This window comes from Malaclemys terrapin, chromosome 9 (assembly GCF_027887155.1).
Source record: "Malaclemys terrapin pileata isolate rMalTer1 chromosome 9, rMalTer1.hap1, whole genome shotgun sequence".
Lineage (NCBI taxonomy): Eukaryota > Metazoa > Chordata > Testudines > Emydidae > Malaclemys > Malaclemys terrapin.
This window is the reverse complement of record NC_071513.1, coordinates 27,213,220-27,229,893: the sequence shown is the minus strand read 5'-3', so window position 1 is coordinate 27,229,893 and position 16,674 is coordinate 27,213,220. Positions and strand designations below refer to the sequence as shown.

The 16,674-nt window shown below is 43.6% G+C and overlaps 1 protein-coding gene across 1 annotated transcript; it reads left to right on the top strand.

Annotated features, from left to right (window-relative positions):
• Window positions 1–9,531: 9,531 nt before the first annotated feature.
• LOC128843203 (syntaxin-3-like) lies at window positions 9,532–14,326 on the top strand. Its single transcript, XM_054039817.1, has one exon. The coding sequence runs from the start codon at window positions 10,911–10,913 to the stop codon at window positions 11,799–11,801; it is 891 nt and encodes a 296-aa protein (XP_053895792.1). The 5' UTR covers window positions 9,532–10,910; the 3' UTR covers window positions 11,802–14,326.
• Window positions 14,327–16,674: the final 2,348 nt, after the last annotated feature.

Here is a 16,674-nt window from a genome sequence, read left to right as displayed (position 1 = left end):
CGTGCCACACAGCCCCCCCTGCCCAACAATGGACCCCCCCGCCCCGATTCCCTATGGCCAAAGCCCCCCCGGACTCACTATGTCCAGCCCCCGGCAACCCTGCCACAAATGCACAGCGTCCTGCACAACACCAGAACTGCCCAGCACCCCACACAGAACCCCCACTCCCTAGTGCCCCAACACACAGAGATCTTCCCTGCCCCCTCACAGCCCAGCACACCGCAAGGCCCTCCAGAGATCCACTCCCCCATGCCCTGCTCCTGGCCCCACTCACTGGCCCTGCTGGGAGGCGACTGTCTCTTCTGAGCCACCAGTGTCCTGGGGCAGGAAATCACTCTGGCTACTTGGGAGTTGCGCAATCAGCCAGGGCCTGCCCCACCCAGGCTCCCTCAGGACCCACTTGCCTGGAAGGGCCCAGCCAAGCCCCGCACACTGTTCCCCTCTCCCGCAACTGGCCAGGCTTCTGCATCAGTCCCAGGCGGCTCAGCTCCAGGGAGACAGGTGGGGCCCCTCAGGTGGTGGGAAGCAGAGACTGCCTGGAGCCGGAGGTGCACTGGGGTCCAGCCAGGAGGCAGAGAGAAGCCGGCGGGTGAGGCCAAGGGGTGGAGAAGAGCTCTCGGCCGGCTGGCAGGCAGGCCGAGAGGAGCAAATGGTGGGCAGGGTGCGGAGCAGGTTGGCGGGGTCTCAGAGCACAGTGCAAGCAGAGCAAGCCAGGGCCCCTTCTGAGCATGGGCCCAGCTCAATGGCACCCCTGGCACTATTGTAAACCCAGCAGTGAGGCCAGCATCTGCACTTTTGTTTCTCCTCACAGGCTATGAACCAGGGATGTAAATATTGTTTTAAAAAGTACCTGTTTAAACTATTAAAATCATATTGGTTAACCCAGGGGTCGGCAACCTTTCAGAAATGGTGTGCCAAGTCTTCATTTATTCGCTCTGATTTAAGGTTTCGCGTGCCAGTCATACATTTTAATGTTTTTAGAAGGTCTCTTTCTATAAGTCTATAATATATAACTAAAGTATTGTTGTATGTAAAGTAAATAAGATTTTTAAAATGTTTAAGAAGCTTCATTTAAAATTAAATTAAAATGCAGAGCCCCCTGGACCGGTATGAGTGCCACTGAAAATCAGCTTGTGTGCCGCTTTCGGCACACGTGCCATAGGTTGCCTACCCCTGGGTTAACTATTTATTTGTTAACGAGTTCACAATGTAGCCCACATATATATTATCTTTGTCAAGTGTCTTTACTAACAACAAAAACAGACCATCTTATGGGTGGGGTTTGGGCTGAGTCCGGGATCAAGGGCTGCCGCTTGGCCCTGCACAGCAGGAGTCAGGGGTGGCCCCCCACAGGGCTCAGGGGCTACCGCCCTGCCCCACCCCACATGGCAGGGGTCGGGATCTGGGGGCTGCTGCCCCGCCCAACATGACAGGAGTTGGGATCTGGGGGCTGTCAGCCAGCCCTGCCTGGCAGGTATCTGTGGCTGCCACCCGGCCCCACACAGCAGTGGCTGGGGTCTTGGGTCATGGGCTGCCACCTTGCCCCATCCAGTGGGAGTCATGGTCTGCCACCCATCCCCACCCGGTGGGGGTTGGTTTCATGGTTGGGGCTGCCACCCCATAGTCTCTCACACAGTGGGGTCCAGGGTGCTGCCAATCTGATTTAAACACTAACTGCAATATATTAATGGTAAGACTAATACTTATTGATTAACCATTTAACATCCCTCTTAATTCCCCTCCCTCCGTTATATCACACTGCTCTTTCTAAGCAAGCACGTTTATTCTTAAGGGGAAAGCATTACACAGAGAACACTGAGTTCCCATTTACATGGTAAAAGCTTAGCAACAGTCATTCATCCGTTTTATGGGGCCACTGTAGACCAAAGTCCTTCCGACCCTTAACAGGAGGGATTAGGGGGCCCCTGTCTGTTTGCTAGATCAGAAAAAGCCCTGAGTTAGTTGAAACTCAGGCTGTTTATCCAAAAATCGTTTCTTGTGTCTGTTGGTTTCTGGAGACTCCAGATTGAAGAAATATATACAAGTGTAGCACCTCTCTGGAGCTGTTACAGCCTGAGGAAGTTTGCCTAATTTCTGCACCTCCCTCTCCGGCAGTTCTTAGTTCCTGGTGGGTTGTAGTTATCCTCCCCTGAGGAATTGCATAAATACCTGGCCCACAATGATACATGGAAACTTAACACGGTAAGATCTCACAAAGGTATTGCAGGAAATTGCCATATCTCCCACAGCTAGAAGAGACATCTCAATGGTGACAGACTTGCAGGAGATGTATTTACTGTTGCTGATGCTTGTTCTGGATGAGCAGTAGGAGGGCAACACCATGGGAATTGCCCCAACCCTACAAACCTCTGCATGGCCTCTGTCCTTGCAGAAACAACTTATTTCCCTTTCCCACCAGAAGGCATCTGAGCTTTGTCTTGGTAACCTGACTGAGGCCTGTAGTTGCTACTGTAACATAAAAAGGGTGAAAAAATCTGAACGCTTCCTGTGAAGCTTCTCCTTCTAAACCACTTCATTTTAGCAAGCATTTCCCTGAAACACCCTCCTGCTCCTCCCTCATCTCCTCAGGAGGAATGGGCTCCATGGCAGCCTTTTTGTGTATTTGCAATAACCACGTAATGAGGTTTCCTGCCCAGACGAACGCTCTTTCCCAGATTCTGCAACAGCTGCGTCATCAGAATTCACCTCTGTGCAGACCCTGCATCCTTCAACCTTAAAAAATGCTCTGGTTGACTGGTTGTTTCAGTCACAAATTAGCCATAAATTCCTTTGTGGCAGCTCTCTGTGGCTGGCTGCATCCAAAGCTGCCAGACTGGGACGTGGTGATACAAACCTGGCCTTTTGCCTTTTCTGAAAGCTTCTCTCTCCCCTTTGCCAGTGGATTATGACCATTGCTTCCACTCCCCCTCCATTTCATTGGGGTGAAAGTCACTCCTGTGCTGAGGCCTATGCTCTTACCCTCCCCACAGTGAGCGATCTGCCCCAGGTTTTATTTGTCATTTGAGATGACATGAATTGCTTGTTTGCAGCTTCACAACTTGTGAATGATGCTGTTATTCCAAACGCGTGCTAATAAAACCTTTATATCACATTATACCATCATGCATTGCCCCTCCTCCCCCAGACACAGATGGAGATAGCTAAAATGTCTCTCTCTATAGCAAGATTGTGTCTTCATTTCAGGTAGTGCCTCCCTGCAACCTTTCAGCAGATCTGACATGCATATGCATACAGTACACAGGCATGTCAAAATGAGCGTGCCCTGTAGATTAATTACAAGGCATTCAAAGGTTACCTTCAGAAGCCAGCCTGTAGTCATTTATACTCCTCCATAGACACTAAAGTCCATGTAAACTTCAAGAAAACTCCATAAACATTTTTTGGTGCATTTATTGGCAATTGTTCTCAATGCTTTTAGGCATCAGTACCTGTCTTACCCAGTCCCCACTTCTCTTTCTTGGATTTTAACTCTTTTCTGGATTCCCAAGGTTCCAGGGAGCAATATTTTTCCAGTGATCTCAATCACATCAGCATGTCTCCAACAGGGCAGTGCTGCAGCTGTAAATGATTTGTTCTCTGCCTTTCCCAGAGCAGGTGACTCATTTCAACTTTAATTATTTGGGGCTCTGGGAGTTAACTATTAATCCAAAAAGTAAGAGCTTGTTACACTCTACCTCTGATTATTATTTTTTTTTAATTTTTTAACAACATTTTAGTTAAGTGTCAAAGAAGGAAGAGGTTTTGCAAAACCTGCCAATGAAGTGAGGATAGTTAAAAGAAAACATTCAGGGAGTGTCAGTGTCCTCCAGCATTTACTGCTGTGACCATGTCAGAGATGGAAAACCACATCAATCAAGTGAGTAGCACTGCTGGTTTATTTATATGAACTCCATAATTTATGCAGATAAAGATGCCAATCAAGGGAAGTATGCCTCCAGTGATCAGCTGTGAAAGTCACTTAAAGGGAAAACACCAGTAAGGATAATTTGTGGGAGGGCAGTAAGGAAGGCCAGAGACAAATAGGAAGAGCAAAGTGATAGGACCTTAGACAGAAATGGCTTCAACAATGCATTTTCCCTTTATTTAAGCCTTCTCACCTTTCCCTATAGCACTGTTTGAGGTTGTCAGAACTGATTCAAGGGAGATTGTTTGAGAGCGAACTTAATAGTTTATGCTTTATATAGAGCTTTTCCATTTATAGATCTCAAAGCTCTTTACATGGGTGGATAAGCATTATCCTCCATTTTACTAAGGGGGAATGCTTAAAATACAGAGAAGTTAAGTAACTTGCCCAATATCACAAGTAAAAGCACTGTCTGAACCAAGGTTGGAGCCTAGGTCTGCTGGTTCCTAAGCCTATGTTTAATTCAGTAGGCCACAGTGCATAAGACATCTAGATGAGTGATACACAAGCGGCTTCAGTGCGAATGGGCTGACATTTAGCCCAGAGCTGATGGACATTTTGGCCTCCAAACTACTTCCAAAGCAATGTGATGATACCTTTCCCGCATACATCCTTCACAAAGAGCATGATGTGGCAATACTGAGTGAATGGTGCTCTGATGCTATAGCTTGAAGTGAATCTTTCATGATGTGAGGTTCTGTGAGGATGGGACTGGAAGCTGGATCTGTAGGGTAAGGATGACTGATGCCTCCGCGCCACTTCCTGGCAGCCATGGTAGGGCTGTATGCAATTACCACATAGACTCTGTGGAGATAAATACCCCAGGAAGTACTGCCTTGGAAGATGAGTGACAGCTTCTCTCATGGCCCCTGAGTGGTCCAGGCACCCTGCTTAAGCCCAGGAGGAGTTCCAGGAAGTCTCTGTGCAACAAAGTGGACTCCTCCATCAGCCATAATGATGGACTGACCTCTTGGACTCCTGGCCCCAGCTCCGACTCTTGGCTCTGATTCCTGGTTCCTGACTCCAGCTCTGACCTTTGATGCAGGTTTCTGACCCCACTGCTCTAGCTATTAGGCCTGACCACCTTAGAGTCATCATTGGTTGTTTTCTGAAAACATCTGCTCAGTGTACAGTGGCAGTCAAAAAGGGCTAACAATGTTAGGAGCTATTAGTAAAGGGATAGAAAATAAGACAGAAAATATAATCATGTCACTATATAAATCCATGGTACACCCACACTTTGAATACTGCATGCAGTTCTGGTCACCCAGTGTCAAAAGAGCGAGACTAGAATTAGAAAAAAAAAATCACAAAGAAGGGCAACAAAAATCACTACGGGAATGGAACAGCTTCCATATGAGAGATTAAAAAGACTTGGACTGTTCAGCTTAGACAAGAGATGACTCTAGAGGGATATGATGGAGGTCTATACAATCATGGATGATGTGGAGAAAATGAATAATGAAGAGTTACATAAGAACATACTTCTTCACACAATGCACAGTCTATGCAGCCTCTCTAGGCAGGCCTGAAGGACCCACCTTTGCTACTGCTTTCCTGGGGCCTGATGTGGTAGGACTGTGGGGCCTCTAGCAGGAGGCCACAAAGGCCAAGAACATCCCATCACACATTTTTACAAATCTGTGTTGCTTTTCAATGGATGGCACAGCATGTAGGGTCAGAATAACTAGAGAAGGAAAAGACTCAGTAGATTGCTGTATCCATTTCTCTACCAATGGAATAGAGGACTTGACAGAGATTAAATGGGCACTATATATGAACCTTAGTCAAAAAGATGTCAAGCAGTCCTTTTAATAATTGTTTGGTATTTCATATATTAAACTGAGGTCTACATTAAATGCATATTGGGGAAACTTAAAATGGTAACTATTACAGATTTTGTTACAAGACCAGAAAGCTGCCTAGTCTGCAACAAAATGAGCTCTTGAGGTAAACAGGAAAATGTCTATTCCAAAAAGAACCTTTCCATCTTTAAAATAAACACTCTGTGACCTTTACACTAAAAGTCTCTTACATTTCCAAGTGCTTGGCCAATCAGAGAGTGTCGGAAGCTGAGCACAAAGCTTCAGTAGTATTAATAAAAGAGGGCTTATCCGTCTTTTAATGTTGAAGCGTAAGGGTTACTTCAAGGAGCTGAGATATATACATCTGGATGGGTAATAGATGTTGTGCACAGGGAATAATTAGCTCACTAACAAATCAGTATCAGCCCTGGGAAGAGTTGGGGGGAAGGAGAAGGGAAAGCGTGGGATGGGAGGGAGCAGAAAATAAAGTTTTAACAAAAGTGAAGGGGAAAGAAGAGAACAATGCAAATCAGTCTTGGCAAAGCATTTGCATTCACTACAGAGCCAGATTGCTCTAAAGAACAACAAAGAGAGAGGATCAAGTCACCTGTAGAGCTGATTGGAGTCTTGAAAGAGGGTAGGGTGTGTGTGTGTGTGTGTGTGTGTGTGTGTGTGTGTAAAAGAGTAAAATATTTTGTTAGCTTGCTTTAATATAAATATATAGGATGCCTCTAATAGTGTAGTTTATGGGCCAAGTTCAGCACCCTGTTAAATCTGAATGACTCCACTGGAACGGAGAGCATATGGATTTATTCTGGATTTACACCATTGTAGCTGAAAGCAGAATATGAATGAGTGGCCCTGATTCTAAGCTGCATTTCAGACCCTTCCAAATTATACTGTTCCAGACGATAAAGAAGCCCAAATCCAGGCAGATCTCTCTGAAGTGTGTGTATGTGGGGAGAAGAGGTGGTTCTATAGGGCTGGCAAAGGAACCCCTCAGAATTTCTGGTATAGAGTCTTGCCCAATGGTAGAAATGTACATTGTCGGAGCACTCTGGTCTGCAGCCATTCAGGTCATCATAATTGACAGCCATTCCTGTGGTTGTGCTAAATTGTGCTGGGGGCTGATTAGGAATTTGGAAGAAGCAAAGGGGATTTGTCTGGGCTGTGCCAACTGAGCTGCGACATTCAGAGTCAGAGATACCAGTGCCCCTAGATTTCCATGAATGATGGTTTTGGTTTTTAACATGACCAGCTATAAGCAAGTAAAACTATAACTAAATCTGCTCACCTACGTATGTTAATTACAGATGGACCCAGCCAGGAGTCTAGTGTCCAAACCACCTGCTAACTAACCCTGGGGGTAGCTTGGAACTGATTCCATTTCTGGAGTGAACAGCTTGCGCTCCCCTACAGCACTCATAGACAACTAAAATATAAGCTTCCAATATGTTTGGATGCATGTTGTTGTTTTTTGGTCTGTGTGTTTATATGTCATGTCTGTGATATTAAGACTACACTGACAGTTATTTAAAGGAATGACTAAAAAAATGAACCCTAGTTGCAATCTCAGTACTGATTCTAATGGCTAGGTCAGTGGAGAAGTCTTTTCTCTAAACAAAAACTGCAAGGAAACTTGCAAAATTTGCCTCTGCCAGGAAATGGGCAGTGGTTCTTCTAAGTCCCACAGGAATGGATGAAGTAGGCAACGAATGTGGACAGAAAGAAACTTAGTGCTCATAACACAATGTCTCAAGTTCATCCCAGTTAGTCTAGGAAAGCAGAGAGGTCCAGTGGATGGGACATTGATTGGGGATGGATGGGCAGACTTGGTTTCTACTCTCAAATCTGTTTATGGCTTACTGTGGTCTCAATCTAGCAAAATACTTCAGCACATGCCTAACTTTAAGCATGTGAGTCATCCCATTGAAGTTAGTGGGACTACTGGTGTTTAAAATTAATCATGTGCTTAAGGTGCTTTGCTGGCTCTGTATCTATGTGATCTTGGGCAAGTCAATGAGGGCTCGATTCTGCAAGGTGCCTGCCAAGCACTTTGCTCTACAATCCAGCAAAGCAAACCACTGTAGCACTAGTCATGTGCTTAATGTTAAGCACATGCTTAAATACTTTGCTGGGTTGGGGCTAAAATGCGCAGGATTGAGACCTTAATTGCTCCGTGACTCAGTTTCCTTATTTCAGCAATAGATATACTAATATTTTGCAAGGTGCTTTGAGACCTGTGGATGAAAAGTGTTATATAAGGGGTGGGAAATATGTGTTCCTATGTCTGGAAGGTGCCTAGCACATTGTGAGCACGCTTACAATATGCAAAATAATACTTATTATTATTTCAGTGATATTACAGCAGAAATGAACTAGTCTCATAAAATCTGTATGATCAGATACAGTGATTTACAGATGGAATTAAAAAGAGCTGGGGCTTCCATTTCACCTGGAATCTCTGCTCTCATCCTCTGAAATGCCTGATAATTACCAGTTATCATCCCATCAGCGGTTCTCCTTTTTTAAAATGCTTTCGGCCTTTTTCAATGGTAGAGGAAACAAATGATTTTTCCTAAATCTGATCTTTTCAATAAAAGTTTGTCATGAAATATGGTCATTTCCCTCCCCACAATTATATCATTATTGAGAGCTGTTTTTCAAGGCACATTGATAGCTCTCAGACAGGTTATTATATGAATGTGGTTTATAAATGGACTTTTATTACTCATTACAGTTAGTTTGAAGGGGTCACGTTCTTCCTCTCAGTGCATTGATGCCTTTACCTTTTTTAACAGTCATCTCTGGTCAATCATAGCCCTACAGAAATATTAGGATACCTGTCAAAAGTTAAATAGTCCTAACCTTAATTTTTATTGTGATTAAAAAAAGTGGGGTTTTTTTTTTTTTTTTTTTTTTGCTATTGGTATCAGGAGTAATGGTGCATCTTACCAAAAGTTTAAACTGCCCCTTTCAGCATATATTAAATATGTATTTATCCTTCATAGAAAGCAGGACATTTCAGCACAAGTACCACAATGACGCAAAAAATAGAGTTCAAGTAGGGTTGAACTAGAGTTGCCAAGACTGGTGATAAAGGGTTTGATTTTTCTCATTAGGTTGCTAGATTTACAGGGCCAAATTCTGCTCTTAGCCACACTAGTGTAAAATTGATGTAGCTGATTTCAATGGAGCTAATTCAGGTTAGCACAGTTGTAAATCAGATCAGGCTGTGGCCCGTAGCATTCTAGCTCAGCAGGAAGTCAAGGATTTGGCAGCGAGAGAGAGATTGTAGGTGGTTAGTCTAGGTGAATGAGAGCCAGGACTCTTGACCTGCAGTACTTGCTGGGTAAGTCCTTTAACTTCACTGTGTCTCCGTTTATCCATCTTTAAAGTAAGTCTAATACTATTTGCATATTTTTCCAGGGGTGTTTTGAACAGTAGTTGACATCAATGGGCTTTGGATCAGGACTTTAATTAATTAAGATTTGTACACTGCCCAAACATCCTCTGATGACAGGCAATATAGAAATGCAAAGTTATGATTTCATTTTGTGACTTACTATGAACCCGTTAAAAGACAGATAAACAGATACCAGTTTACTAGTGTCACTGAAACCAACAATCATAAGCTCTGAGCTTTACCATAACCCATAGAGTGAAACACAGAAAATTATCCATGCACCAAAGAAAAAACTGATGCTCTAAGATCAGTTAAAAAGAACAGGAGTACTTGTGGCACCATAGAGACTAACAAATTTATTAGTCTCTAAGGTGCCACAAGTACTCCTGTTCTTTTTGAGGATACAGACTAACACGACTGCTGCCCTGAAACCTAAGATCAGTTAGAGATCTTGGAGTCTGGAGTGCTGCCAAAGTTCTGGCCTGGGACTTAGTGATCTCTGAAACGCACGACTGTTCATTGTTGTTGTTCTGGGTACTCTTACGTACTTTAGCTGCGATAAGTAACACACCGTTTAACGAATATTTAGAGGAAGAGGGAATTAACTCCTGTCACATGACTTTATGGCACAAGAAGATGTAACAGGAGAAGTCAATAGGCAATGATGTCAGGTGAACTTTGGTGAAATGACATGGATAGAATGTACTCTGTGGAAAAGCAAAAGAAGCATCTAACTAACTCTCTGCACTAGTCTTAACCCTTACTGCATCAAGACTGAATGTAGTCCTCCAGAGTATAGAGGACTGCTTTATAGAGAAAAGTGCAACCTTAGGGTATGTCTACATTTAAAACCCTACAGGGGTGCAGCTGTGCCACTGTAGTGCTTCAGTGTAGAAATTACCTGTGCCAACAGGAGGTGTTCTCCCGTTGGTGTAGGTAATCCACCTCCCAGAGAGGCTGTAGTTAGGTTGATGGAAGAATTCTTCCCTTGGCTTAGTGCTAGTTAGTATAGCTATCTCTCAGGGGTGTGGATTTTTCACATCTCTGAGAGACATAGCTGCACCCATGTAAGTTTCCAGTTTAGACCAGGCCTCATAAACATGTCTCTAGTCTTTCTCCCTTTCCCTCAGTAGATTGGTATGCTTCTCCACTGCTCGTTCTTGCTGCTCTTAAACATGATCCCATGGCATAAAACAGTTATTTATGACTGGAAGGAATCAGACTTTAAGTGATGATTTTTTTTCTTGACGAACAGATTGTGATTGATAATCTCCAAGACAATAAGATTCCAAACAATTCCATTAGACACATCCTTATTTGATCCTATACTTTGAAAGTCAAAAAGAGTTTTGTATGATGGCATTTATGTGAATTCTGGTTTTTCTTGTATCTGATCAGAGCGCTGTGGTTTTTTCAGAACTAGCATTCTGTCACCTTGTTATCAGGTTAGTTGACTATACACTCTTCTCTTTCCTTAATGTTTCCTTGTGATTGTTCTAACAAAGTTGGTTCCTGCAGTTTCTGTATAGCAATGAAGCGTTCCGCCCACTGTTGGCATGCAATCTAACCTAGCCGGTATTAGTTAGCCATGTGATGCAGAGTAAACTCTGGGTAAGCCTATTGCCTTGGTCAATATTTGCTCTAGCTCTGGGAGGGAAGATTTTAACAGCTCCACTGACGCAAAAGATCCTAACTCTCTCTGACTTCTTTACAAAGCTGATGTGTGCATTTTGTGTCCCTCTGCCACAGATGTTGCCAGCAGCTGGAGCTGAAGATGAAGGACAGACTGGAGGAATTGAGGATCCGAGTTAATGAAGATGAGGACTCTTTGGATATTGATGATACTCTCTCATTTGATAACCCTGTTTTCAAGGAGGATGAGACCAATCCCATGAGCAAGATATTCCAGGAAGTGTCAGACATCTCGCTGGGCCTGAGTAAACTGGAGGAGTTATCAGAGAGCATCCACAAGACGCAGCAGCGGGTGCTGTGCTGCACCACCGAGGAGAGCGTTTATGAAGAAAAGAAAGAGCTAAGTAACATTAAAGCCTCCTTCACTAGTCAGGCTAAAGTCATCCAGCCTCAGCTCTATGGGATTCAAGACACACTGGCCCGAGACAGCAAACAGTGGCTGGCAGGATACCGCATCCACCAGAGCCAGCTCTCCGTCCTAATCAGCCGGTACCGAGACATTATCACTCACCATTATGCCAAGGAGATGGAGTACGTTGAGAAGTTGAAGGAGCAGATCATAAGGCAAACCGAGCTGGCGGGCTTAAGCCTATGTGAAGAGGACATTAATCAGCTAGTGGAAAGCCCTGTGGCTCCTCGGATTGTGGGCCAGGACCTGGAAGTGCTCAAAGCCAAGCAGCACTTGGCCATGGCTCAAGTACGCCACCAACAGCTGCTGGACCTAGAGGCCCAGATCAGTGAGCTGCATTCGCTCTTCCTGCACTTGGAGGTGCTGGTTTCAGAGCAGCACGAAGTCATCAACAACATTGAGTACAACGTCCTGCATACACTTGATTACGTGTCCCAGTCCAACGAGGAGGTGAAGAAAGCCCTGAAGTACGAGCGCCAGTCGCGGATCTCGGCAGCACTGTCAGCGGTGCTGGGCCTCTGTGCCTGTTGTACGTGCTTATCATGTGTAGCTGGCACGGTGTAGTGAGACGGACACAGACTCTGCAAGGGAAGGGGGTGGTTACCTTACATGGAACCTTACAGGGGGTGGCTACCTTACATGGAACAGCTGGGCTCTTTGAGGGCAGTGAGCATGGATTAGCCCCGCAGACTCATTGGAAGAGAGTCTCCCATGATTTGGATGGATTTGAAGGCAGGTTTTATTGTGTCTTTCATATGAAGAAGGATTTTACTGAGTATTTCGATAGGACTCTAGCAATCAAGCTCATGTTTCCACTATTCTTTGATGATGGCATGTTCTATCTTCAACAGTGTCCTTAAGACATTTAATATATGTTAATAAGAAAGGCATATTTGAGTTTCTGATCAAATATAACCTTTTTTAAAAAAGAAAATACAACTTTGCATAAAAAAGCCCCTGCTAAAACTTGCATTGTATCATCGGTCATTATAAAGCACACAAAGAAACACAACAGCTCAGTTTCCCAGGTTGATTATAATGCTCCTCCACCCAGGTTTAAAACCGTAATCTCTGCACTTTGTCAAGTTTTTATTACTTGGATTTTTAATATGGGGTTGACTCAGTGTTTGTCGTGTTTTGTTGTAAAACAAGCAAGTGTTTAGGATTGCAAAATGCTTCCAGTCCTGGTGCCATCGCTCTCCCAGTGGCTGGAAATACCTGCAGTATGAATGAAGTGTATTGATGTTTACGTAAGTAGTTTTTGTTTCAAACTCCTGTTACAGGGCTGTGCTTTCCTTCACACTGTATATGTGGATTTGAAATGAGGGGAAAGGATTAAATGCAACAGTGGTTTTTAATCCTTTGCAATTCCGTTTTATAGTTTTCTGGTGGAGCTGCCATCAGGCACAATTTCAGACTTGTTCTTTCATTTGATTCACTTTCTGGTTCCATGATACTTTCAAGATTAATAGAAACAAAACCAGCTCTTATTATGTTATCAGTAATTTTACAGTTGTCCATTTAGTGCTCACTGACCATGCAGGCTAACAATATTACAGCTCAAAATTCAAGTTTCATGTACCTATTGATTCAGAGTAGTGCAAAAGTAATGCATGTGAGCACGTAGGCAAAAACTCTCAGGGCTGTTTTCCCAAGGATCTAATCTGATCTAATCTAATCTAGTCATCTTCATAAGAATGCAGTCTAATGTTGTTAGAGAGAGACAAGGGGTATGTCACCACTACCGATATTAAAGAGTTGCTGCGGGTGTAGTCGCAGCACCGGCGCTGGGAGAGAGCTTTCCCAGTGCTGTAAAAAAACCATCCCCACGAGGGGAGTAGCAACCAGTGCTGGGAACTCTACACTGCCACTTTAGAGTGCTGAAACTTGCATCACTCAGGGGGGTGTTTTTTCATACCCCTGAGTGAGAAAGTTTCAACACTCTAAAGTGGCAGTGTAGACAAGGCCAAGGTGAGTGAGGTAATATCTTTTATTGGACCAACTTCTGTGGGTGAGAGAGACAAGCTTTTGAGCTTCCACAGAGCTCTTTTTCAGGTCTGGGAAAGGTACTCTAAGGGCTGGTCTACAATGGGGGGGGGGGATCGATCTAAGATACACAACTTCAGCTACGAGAATAGCGTAGCTGAAGTCGACGTATCTTAGATCGACTTACCTCGCATCCTCACGGCGCAGAATCGATGGCTGCAGCTCCCCCGTCGACTCCGCTTCCACCTCTCGCCCTGGTGGAGTTCCGGAGTCAACGGGGAGCGCATTCAGGGATCGATTTATCGCGTCTAGATGAGACGCAATAAATTGATCCCCGATAGATCGATTACTACCCGCCGAACTGGCAGGTAGTGAAGATGTACCCAAAGTGTCATAGCTAAAAAGAAGGTGGAACAGATTGTTTATAAGTAGTTGTTTTTTTCCTGCCTTCCCATTCCCCATCCCCACCCCCCATGACTAGAGTGGTATTAACGGGCCACTTCACCTTGAATGGTCCCTTGAAATATGTGTTAATTACTTATGCTAAACAAGCTGTTCCACCTTCTATGTAGCTGTGACACTCTTTCCAAGACCTGAAGAAGAGCTCTTTGTGAGCTCAAAAACTTCTCTCTTACCAACAGGTGAGATAGATAGATAGATATTGCCTCACCCACCATGACTCTCTCGTCTCCTGGGATCCAACATGGTCACAACAACACTGCATACAGACTGTTATAACATTCTGAGGGAGTTTATATGCAAAAAATCAATTTTCAAAGGAATATCTGAATTATGTGGTGATCTCTGAATTGAAAATACATGTTGTCAGAAGCCACATAAGCAAAGCTGATGTGAACAACACATGGATTTGAAACTCTAACAATAGTTTTCCATAAACACTGTACATGTAAACAATATAATGGGGATTTTTGATGGACTGTCTAAATAATAACATTTCAGTAAAATAGGGGCCAGGTTAAGATTCTCAGGAATTTTTGGCGGAACGTCCATTTATGTATTGGGCATTTTCTTGTGCTGTGTCTAGACTAACTCTCCCATCTTTGAGATGATATTCTCTTGTATTAGCCCTAATAAAAACATTGCTGTAATATTCTTGTGGATGGATACATTATTTCTTGGAAAGCAGTTACTTCAAAATTTATGAAGAGTTGAAATTAATTTGATTGGGGTTTGGATTTATGGTGTATTTCCTGGTATTAGATTTTTCTGAATCTATTCATAGAACATTTGGCTTCCAAACAAGTGAGAAATTGTGTAACTTTTATCTCTCTACAGCTATTTGTTATATTGAACTAAACAACAACCCCCATTTTATTTGGTCTTATGAGAAGAACGTCAGTTGAGAGAACTGTGGACAAGCTGCTTTGCATGCCAGATTAGTGCTTTCAGCTCCCACTGACTTCTTTACAATATTGGACATAGATTCAACAAATGCATTTCAACTTCTGTCTTACAATGGGTTCCTATCAAATCTTGAATCTAGTTATTGAACCCAGGAGGTAATTAAGTTGGTTGCTTTTGCAACTCCTTTATTGAGTCACAATATTGTTAACCCTATATTAGGTCTGTTTATGATGGGGCGAGGTGAGATGGGAGGAAAGAGATTGTCTAATATCACTCAGTGTGGGTGGAAGGTCACTTTATGAATCTTCTCTCTATCTCCTGCTGTGTGTCTCTGTTTAGATTGTTCTGAGTGTCTAGCCATCAGATTAATCCCTCTTCACCCCATTCCATCATCAAATATTTCTCATTGTTAGAAGTTTTTCGTCCATTTCACAGAGGAGATCAGTTGGACCCGGGGCAGACTTTCCAGTTCCACTGTTGTGCGTCAGAGCAGGAAGGAGATAGTGTGTTGACTTTTCTTGATGCGTTTCATCTAGTATCACAAATGGAGGTTTTTTAATGTGTTAGCGGGGAGGGTCCATTCAACTACCTGGAGTATGGATCCAAGCTGGAAGTTAGTAATCTGAAGAGTGACTTTTAAAATGGGATTCCATACCTGTGGTCTGTTGGTGACTCCAGAACAAATCTGTTCAATTTACAACCACACAGATATATATATTTTTTTAATTTTCCACCCAGCAGACTCACCCTGGGACTTGTAGTCAATCTGGGTTCTTTTTGGCTTGTGAATCTTCACCAGTAATAGATTAGAACTGGAGAAAACAGTTCTGTTGCTGATGTGAGTCCAAATAGAATCTAAATTTTTCTCTCACAGCTGTGTTGTCTCTGTAGTGTCCCAGGAGTTAAAAGGGAGGGGAAAAAAAAACCCAAACCCACAATAATATGAACAAAACCCAGCAACACCCAATGAAACTTCTCTTTGTCACCAAGAGAACCCCAAATGTACACATGGTGCAGATATTTGGATTACGAAGCTGCCATTTTTACATAGTCACTCTTCTGACTATAATCACACTTTGGGCATACTGTGAACCTGATCCTGCTGAAGAGAAAATATTCTAATGATTTCACCACTTATTTCTGCTCCCTCACCCAGTCTCTATTCTTCCTTTTTTAGCAGAAGGTTATTGAGAATGTGGTGGACGGGGTCACATGATAGGGTTTGGTTTTCCTCCCTTTTGGAAAGATACCAGTGAGCTATGAGGGGCAATTGCTCATCTTCCCAAGAAGGTCTCTGCTGTGAGTTCCCACAGCATTCCTCTATCACTCCTCTTGTTAAATGTGTATATGAGTCTGCTAAAGGGAATTGGGAGACAGTTTGACAGGGCCATCAATATACTAAGGATTTTGTTCTATGCCTCAGTATTTCATGCTGAACAAAAGTGTTGCTCTTTCTTTGATTTGCTGGTATCTGGCCAAGATAGGAACCTGGATGAAATCCAGCTAGCATAGGCTCAGTCCAGATAAGTCTGAGGTGATGCTGTTTGTTGCCAGGAGTTGTGCCTGTACTCTCCAACTGTGGCCAAAGTGGTGTCTCATTGAATTGATTTCTGCTTTTGGGTCCCTTGGTAGCAGAGATGGTTGAAAAGTGGGTTTTCCTTCATTGACCAATCTGAGAGTTGGTGACATTTCATCTCAGACATAGCCCTAGACATAGTTTTCCAAAACTGTGTCAAATCCAGGTTAGGCTACTACAAATGGCTCTACAGCGTATATCATCATCAACTGCTCAGAAGGCATATAGCCACTTTTGCACTAATTAGCTTGCAAGTAGGATAATAATAATGAAAAGCATTTTATTACAGCTAGTTATCAGTAGATCTCAATGCTCTCCAATGAAGGATGTCAATATCCTTATCCCCATTTTACTGATGGGGAAACTGAAGCACAAAGAAGTTACAGTGACTTGCCCAAGGTCACCCAGCAGGTCAGCGGCAGAGCTGGGAATATATCATAGACCTTCTGTGTCCCAGTCCAGTCCTCTGTCTACTAGGCCACACTGCCAAAAGCACATTCTATCACTGCT